The 8,109-nt window shown below is 53.0% G+C and overlaps 1 protein-coding gene across 7 annotated transcripts in view; it reads right to left on the bottom strand.

The window, feature by feature from the left end:
- The window catches only part of Stx18 (syntaxin 18), a 149,295-nt gene that overhangs the window by 34,326 nt on the left and 106,860 nt on the right, over nt 1–8,109 (bottom strand). For 2 of the 7 annotated variants that reach the window (XR_011707947.1, XM_027939597.3), the window contains exons 8-11: nt 5,441–5,499; nt 4,200–4,269; nt 1,867–1,947; nt 1,092–1,216 (exon numbers count right to left, since the gene is read on the bottom strand). Coding sequence is in view for 6 of the 7 variants with exons in the window: in XM_027939597.3 (XP_027795398.2) it covers nt 1,121–1,216; nt 1,867–1,947; nt 4,200–4,269; nt 5,441–5,499 (306 nt within the window). In the remaining variant the exon portion in view is untranslated. Of the gene's footprint in view, nt 1–90; nt 1,217–1,866; nt 1,948–4,199; nt 4,270–5,440; nt 5,500–8,109 lie in introns of those variants that run through there. The other 5 variants (XM_027939586.3, XM_027939603.3, XM_071614136.1 and 2 more) reach the window with 4 other exon arrangements.

Below are 8,109 nucleotides of genomic sequence, written 5' to 3'. Positions count from 1 at the left end.
CTAAACGCGTGCCAAACTTGTCCTGTGCACCCTCCCCCCACCCCTGCAAAGTGCCCACATAAGCAAAGCACACAGGCGCACCCCCAGGTATTCTAGTAGACAGGTACTTTATTGACTGTAAATTGACTACAATAATTTCCTACATTTCACTTGGTGCAAATAAAGAACTCAAGGGTACCTGTGCCACCCAACGACTGTCCATGCACGTGTTTTGTGAGGAGGAGTGGTGTGAATTGGCTCATCCCCACAGGATGCCAGGATACTGGACGCAGTATGCAGACATGGTCCACATGGAGCAGGCTTTCAGTTACAAACAGGTGATCCTGGAGACTCTCCCTGCAGGCAGGTGTGCAGGCATGGGGTATCAGGCCCTGCTCTTCTGTGGCCCACTTCTTCCTTTAAACACATAATACTTGAACCCTGAAGCAGGAAGCCAGGACTTAGGGGCCCCAGTTCCTGCCCTGCCATTAAGAGTGTTGGGGGCGGTAGCTGGAGCCAGGCAGGCAGCCCTTGGAGCACCTCGGAGCTTGCCCACCAGGTAGGTGGGCAACCACTGGACTGCAGTGTTCCTACTGGCAACGCAGCGAGGGGCCACAACTGTATTTAATAGGTCTACGAGGCAAATGAAACTCTTCTGCATCACTGTGACTGTCAGCTGACTCGGGCAACCAGAAGCTACAAGGAATTGAGGCACCAATCCTTTGTCATGTCATCCTTAGCCAAGTTCTGTCCTGCAGCTGCTGGGATGAGCCCTGAGACAACACTGGGAGTGTGGCCTGCAGTTCATGGGTGAGCTGTCCCTGCCAGGGCAGCTCAAGCGGAGGTGCAGTCCACGACCTCTCGCTCATGCTGACTTGTGCCTTAGGGCTGTGGGCATACCACTCCCAAGTTGTGCACTGCTCTTCAGCTGCTGAACAGGCACAGGCCCACTGGCCTGGGTACCCCTTTTGTGATGTACATGTCTGTCTCAACCCCCTTGTCCCTCAAATGACTTCGTGATAAAACCTGATCACAGCTCCTCCGATGCCAGACACCTGAGAGTACACGCTTGGTATGTCAGAGGTGCCCCTGCAGATGCTCGTCCTGCATACCTTGGCCAAGGCCGCAGACCTTGTGGCAGCTAGCTGTCGTACCAGTCCAGGAAGAGGAGGGAGAAGGAGCACATCACCAGGAAGAAGAGGATCCACACGCGGAAACCAGCGTTGTTTTTAATGGCCTGGGTGGGGCGAGAGCACAGGACCTCAGGACTGGGGTTCAGAGCCCTGCAGTGCCCTACCGTTCCCATGCGTTCCTGCTCAGCAGGAACTGGGTGCTGCTCGGTCACCTTGGATGGGTGGCTTAATTATGAAGTAAAGTCAACAAATGGGGTGAATCCCACAGAAGACAAGGGGATTGTCCTTTCCAATCCTGCTTTGGCCTGGCAGTACAGCCCATTCACCCAAAAAACACGACACCCAGGAATCACATTTGTCTCCGGGTTCAAGGTGCACAGCAGTCTCAATCCTAGCTCGTGTTCCCCAGTCAGTAGGTGACTCAGTGTCAGCCCTGTAACAACCTGACCCTAAGGACAGCTCAGAAAACAATGTCCACTCAATAGCAAGCACCTGGAAGGTCATCCCCAAATAGCAACCAGGCACTGCCCACTCCCTGACGCTCACCCCTCCATTCAAGAAGTTACCTAGCCACTCCTGGTCCACCTCACCTCAGACTGCTGCTTTGGAGGGTGGGAGCCACTGTCTTGACAACGAGCTAGAGTCAGCCAGTGGGGCTCATGAACACGTGGCTTACTGGCACTGACCATGGTTGGCCCCAAAACCCCTGCATAGCCTTGCCCAGATCACACCCAGGGGACCCAAGAGCACCCACCTCTCGTATGTCCTCATTGCCCTCCTTGATGTTTTCAGTTGCTCCTACCACTAACTGGTGAATGCTATCAATCTCGGCTTCCTGTGGAAGGAAAGGGTGTCGGGTAAATATAGCCACCGCCTCCTCCCACGAGCAGACATTGTGCTGGAAACAGCAGCCTCCGCTTGCCAACAGACAGAGACTTTACTTGTTGGCCCATGAATCTTCATGGCATCCTGAACTTTATGAAAGCTGGCACCCAGCTTTGTGAAAGGGAAACTTGGGGCTCTGAGGTAACTGAGCCCGAGTCATCCAGCAAGCCAGTGGCAGGGCTGGGATAAGACTCACCTTGCTGGACCCCAGAGCTGGTGCTGCTCCCCACCTTCCGTCTCTCCCAAGCCACTTGCTGATAACAAGGACAGAAACCTAAGAGCTGCTATTTGTGGAACGGCACTACATGCCAGGGGGCATTCCCTTCAATCCCTCATTTATTCTTTCCAAGGTCCAGAGAAATGAGCTTCAAAACTCAGGTGCTTCTAAATAAACCCTCTGGCTCCAAAAAAAGTGCTTTATGTCTTCCCCTCAGCTCTATCAGGCAGGCTGAAACTCAAATGGGATGTGATACTTGTAGGAAGTGTTCCCTCCAAACACCTGGAAAACTCAGTAGTAAGGGACCCTGGTCTCGTGAACACTGCTCCTGCACCCACCACTGGCAGAGGGGACCATGCCTGCTAGCCTTTCGAGCAGTGGTGTCAGTTTGTCTCCCTTGCCGGGGTGGCGGGTGTGTGCTGGCATGGGTTGTGCAGAAGCCACAGCTGCAGGCTTTGGCCACCTGATTCCCTGTGATGGCCATTACACAAAAGCATAAGGGCCAGTATTGCTCTGTAGCTGTGCCTTTTAGGAGGAGCTACCTGAACCTCACCTCCGTTCCTATGAGGGACTTGTTACAGGTAAGCAGCAACACGATGTGAGAGAAGACGAATGCAGTGTCCTAGGTCTCCAAGACCTGAGCCACCAAGGCAAGGCTCAGGCTGGAGCTCCATCTGCTACCTCCCCAGGCAGAGCGCAGGAGCTGGGGGAAGCAGGACAGCAGCTCTCCTCTTGTTAAGAGCAACCCATCTGGCTCAGGGCTCTGAGGCAGCCACTGATAAGGGAGGGTCACTGCATTCCCAGCAAGGGGGCTCCTCAGTAGCTGGGCTGAGTACAGGAGCCTGAGAAGGAGCGCAGACCTCACCTCTTCTGCATCCGGGCCAACCTCATTGCCTTCCACTGTGCCTAAGACACACTCCAGGAATATTCCCTTTGCCGGTGGCTAACAGCCATGCCCAGAAAATAGGACACAACCCAGATTTGTGGTGGCTAACTCTGGAAATAATGTCAGTCACCACTTACTAAGAGCCTGTGATGGACCAGGTGTGTCAGGCACTTGAGTGAGGCAAGTGACATCAGCCCCATCTTACAGGCAAGGACAGGACCTGGGAGAAACAGTCCCTGCCACACATGTGTGGCAAGCTGGGCAAGCTCTTCCAGGAACGGGCTGGTGTGCTCTGCGAAGCTGAAGTGATGGCCATGGAAGTGAGGTCACCGCAGAGGGAGGCTTCCATCCCGGCACCGCACACAGACCGAGCAGACCCTGTAAGGAGCTACTCAAAGGGCAACTCCTGTGACCCTGGACTTCCAAAGTGGGATTAGATCCAGTTTACCTCCTTCATAATGATCTGACTGTGGCTGTGTTAGCCCAGTCTAACACGCCAGAGCAAACAGATTTTGTCTTTCAAACCCATAGTCTGTGGGTGCTAAAACCTAAAAGGGAAAATTCATTGGACTTTAAAAATTTTGCCAGTAACTGGCTGGAAAAAGTTTGGAATGGTAGATATGGCATGAAACTTCCTGTAAGAAAACAATCCTATTCCCACAAGAATACTCCTGAGGGTGTGGGCCCGGCATTTTGAGAGGGCCATGTCTGAGCTCCTGTAACACTGGTGACAGAAATATCTAAGCCCTATCAGGCACTGTGTGGGTGCCTCTGAAACTTATGGCAACCCTGCAGGTCACCTCATTTGATGGACAGGGAATTGCAGTGCAGGGCAGCTACAGCCAGAAGTTGTCTGACAACTAGGTCTGGCCTGCCTTCTCCCATGTACCATGTGCTCCAGGAGACAGTCACTTGGTCCTGAGAGGCTGCTGTGGGGCCACCAGGATTTTACTCAAAGAGCTCTGGGTGCCCATGGCTTACAGCGGCCAATGCTGTAACAGCTGCCGGGCTCGGATACCTGCGGGAGGTGCTCCCAGGGCTCAGTGCATTTCTTTTCTAAGCTAAAACTGAGAACTGCCGTGTTCTGTTTTTTGTTTACCTGTTGCAAAACCTTTTCCGTGAATATCTCTTGGAGTCTGGAGATTTCAACCACTCTCCCTTCGATTTGCCTTCAGAGAAACAAGAATCCATAGGTTACGTATGAATTCTCAGCACTTGGTAATTCCATACATTTCTAAAGAAACCATCTTTGCTAGGTGAAAGAAAGAAAAGGACAGGCCTTGTCAAGTGGGGAAGAGGAGATGGCATTTGGTCCAGTACACTGGACTCAACTGTGTAAACTGTCCCTCAGTCCTGAAGGTGGGCATGTGAAGTGCCCCCTACATTCTGGGCTAGTTCTTGGGGACTGGGGAGTGTGGAGTTATGCCTTAGACACAAAACACAAAGTCTCTGGTAAGCCTGGTGTCTGGCTTGGCCACCTAGTCACATGTGCTGTGTACTCATGTCAGAACGTTTTGAGGACCCAACTTAAAAAAGGTGTTTCCCACTCAAGCCAGCTCCCTCTTGTAGGAAAAAAACTCCAACTCGCTTTGAAAACATCCTACCTGGGTTTGGCAAGTAAGTGCCAGACTCGAGCCATCTGTGAGCCCCTTCCCTGTTCTGCAGCAGCATAGGTGCCTATGTGTGTCTAGAGGGAGCCGCACCTCCCTCCAGTCCAGGGAAGCAGGTGTTAGATTGGGAGAAGAATCAGGAGGTGGGACCAGGGCTGGGATGAAGTGCGAGGCTGGGCAGAGGCAGGCCCTGGGGGCCAACACCTTGCACTGAGGAAGTCTGCACCTAGTGTGGGTCCCACCCGAGGGCTCTATTTTGAGGGTGTGCCTACAAGGCAACAAGGCCACGCAGACTCAGGCTTCACTGTTCTGCACTCTCTACACATGCCCATGGCAACTGAGGCCTGGGTGCTCTCACTGAAGGGCCAAGGAAGGCGTGTGCTTGGCCACTAGGAGACAGACCTCTGCGAGGGAGAGGTCCTTCAGGGGCCTCATGTCATTTTAGAATGACTGCATGTAAACAGCCTTATGCTGCAGCTGGTGTCATGCATTCAGGGTGACCTGCAGCCACTATCTGCTCCTCTCTGGATGGGGTAGCATCTGGGAGCCTGGTGGCAGAGGCAGTCAGTCACCTCCCACAGGCCCAAGACCCTGTCACCATTGTCAGGTAGGCTGCATGTAAGCAGCTCCAGGGCCAATGTGGAAGCCTGGGCACCAAAACAAATAAACTTCCAAGTTCTTGGAAAGGTGGCACACAGACCCTCGGCTCCCACAAGAACCACATACATACCTTACTTCATCAAATAAGTTGTTCATTTCCCCAATTAACCGCTGATTTTCTTGTTCAAACTGTGAGGAGACAAACACTCATGATGACATCCTGCTGAGCTGAGGTGACTGCAACCTGTGCTGCCTCCTCCCTGCCCAGTCCCTCCTCCCAGCATGGTGCCACACCAGGCTGCCAGAGGACTGTGAGCACCAGTGTGAAAAACACCCCTGCTTTGGGAAGCAAGTGACACACACCCGAAAGAGCTGCTGTGTGGGCTGTGGCTCAGCATCTCCATCCCATCATCCGAACTCCAAGTACACAGCTGGCATGTCAGACTGCACAGGCACTCATGGGCTGGCCTGTAACCATACCCATCTCCAGCTTCCCAGGCTCCACAACCACCCCAAACCTGGGTACCCACAGCCTGCTGCCTGTCTCAGGTAGCAGTATTTTTGAAGGGAGATAGATCTGGAGTGGGGAGGATTGGGGAAGGAGGAGAGAAGCAAGGGGGAGAGGCTGACCTGGGCCATCTGACTTCCGGCTATGCTCAACAGAGCAGAGGCCCATGAGCCTGAAGAGCCATATGTCCCAGGGCTCAGGCTGGAAGGGAGGGTCACAGGAACACCTAGGGACACTGGGAGTACCTCTCAAAGCAGAGTTAACTCAGCAGAACTAGCAGCTTCTCTCCTGGTCATTCTTGAAAACTTGTAATTGGCCAAAGGAAAGGAGGTGAACATGTGAGGGGCACCAGAGTGCGCTGTCGGGTTCCTGGAGGCTGAGCCATGGGTCCCTGGGCCCACTTCTCCAGCAGACCTGTCCTGACTCCAAGTTATTTCTCATTTTTCTATCCTTGGCTGAACATTTGTTTGCAAATACCATAGGACACTGATTATGTTCTGCCTTGTCGGAGAAGATGCACAATTTTGGGCATGTCTGAAGCTCCCCAGGGACTATGACCTAACGGAGGGCAGGAAGCATGTGAACCCACCTTTGAAAAAGCATTCCAGTTGTTCGTTCTTTTACATTGTTAAAGCTGCCACCAAATCCACAAATGTTAGATTCTGGGGCTCTGTGCCTGGCACTGAGCAGGATGGCAGGGCACACTTGGAGGTGAGGCCCTCAGTCTCCCAGGCTCCAGAATCCACCAGGACCTGGTTCATGGCTAGCCTGGTGAGCTGTCTGCAGCCTGCTCCCATCTGCCTTCTACTCCCTGGTCAAATGCCATTCACAGCAAACTGCTCCCGGCTGGCCCCGTCCCTCCACCTTAAAGGGCAGGTCTCACTGTTCTCCATGATCTGGCCACTGCCCACCTCTGTATTGCAGTTTGCACGGGGCACGAGCGACACATCACATCTCCTGCCTTTCTCTGTATGGAGTAGCTCTGTGTGGCCAGGGAGCCCCAAATGGTCCTTCAAAACCTCACACAGGCACCTCTTCTGTGGTCCAACACCTCATGGCTGGCCGAGCCTCTTTCCCTGCAGCTCCTCTATGCTGTCTGGGGCCAGGAGGGCTGTCTTTCTCCTCTGGAGCCTAAAGCCTGAGCCCTGTGTTGGGCCTCTTAGTCCTGCACCTCAGTGAAACACAGGGAGGCCCCTGCTCCACCTCTGACCTGCCAGGTCAGGAAATGGGTGGGTTGGCAATGCTTTTGGAAGGGCGGAAGTGTGGGGCAGTCCCCTGCAGGGCCGCCTCACCACAGCAGGCCGCCTTACTGGCTGTTGGTAGGTGCTATTTAGGTCCCTTTTAATTAGACATCAGAGAGTAAAAATTTCACTTCTGACTTTGAAAGTATGAGCTCTGTTAACTGTCAACTCGCAGTGACTTGAGAGTCCAGTATTTAAGGAAAACATGTAATTACTTCAGCTTGCAGGCGCTTATTTACTTTGACTTAATTCTCTCAGGTGTCACTCAGGATTTTGGGGGAAGGCATTTTCTTTGAAATTTTCTAACGATAAAATATGGCTCTGCCCTTTTAAATCCACAGTCCTTTTATGCTTTGAAACTGTTCCTTAATAAAATTAACTAGTGGTCTGAGGTGATTTATTACTGGAATGTTCCCTGGGAACAATGCCTGTTTGTTTCCTCCCAAGCCCAGAGCATGTGGCACAGGCTGCCCTTCCCAAACCCCTCAGAAGCGGCCACTGCTGAAAGCTTCATAGCAGCCTCAGCTTGGCCAGGCCTGGGAGCACATTCTGGCTCTCATTCCCTGTGACCCCATGGGTTCTCAATGCTACCTGAGCAAGAGGAACAGATGCCTCTGAGGTGACAGGTCTGAAGGGAGGTCTGCCGAAGACCAGGATCTTCTGGTGGAAAGCAGCTCCATTCAGAGAGCAGGTCACAATGAAAGAAGCTTTCAAAAAGCCTGCTCCTCACAAACAGGTACAAGGTCATCATTACCAGGTGGGCAGGCTCAGGCCAGGTAATAGCCAGGTGCTATTATATCAGTCCCCCGCACAAGACTTCAGGGTAGTTTTCAGTGCTATCTGCATGGCACACCTGTATGACTCACCTCCAGCTGGGGGCAGGGGCCAGGTGAATGTGGAAGCCAGTCCTATGGTCTCATGGGAACGCTTAGGTGACCCTGGGCCAGCCACTGGCTTCTGGGTGCCTACCAGCTTCTTTGTGGACAGGTAGTGAGTGCTACACTCCCCTGCCTGCTCCTGTTACCTGTCCAGGGTCAATAGCTGTGGAAT

The sequence above is a fragment of the Marmota flaviventris genome, chromosome 7 (assembly GCF_047511675.1).
Source record: "Marmota flaviventris isolate mMarFla1 chromosome 7, mMarFla1.hap1, whole genome shotgun sequence".
NCBI lineage: Eukaryota > Metazoa > Chordata > Mammalia > Rodentia > Sciuridae > Marmota > Marmota flaviventris.
This window is presented reverse-complemented; position numbering and strand designations above follow the sequence as displayed.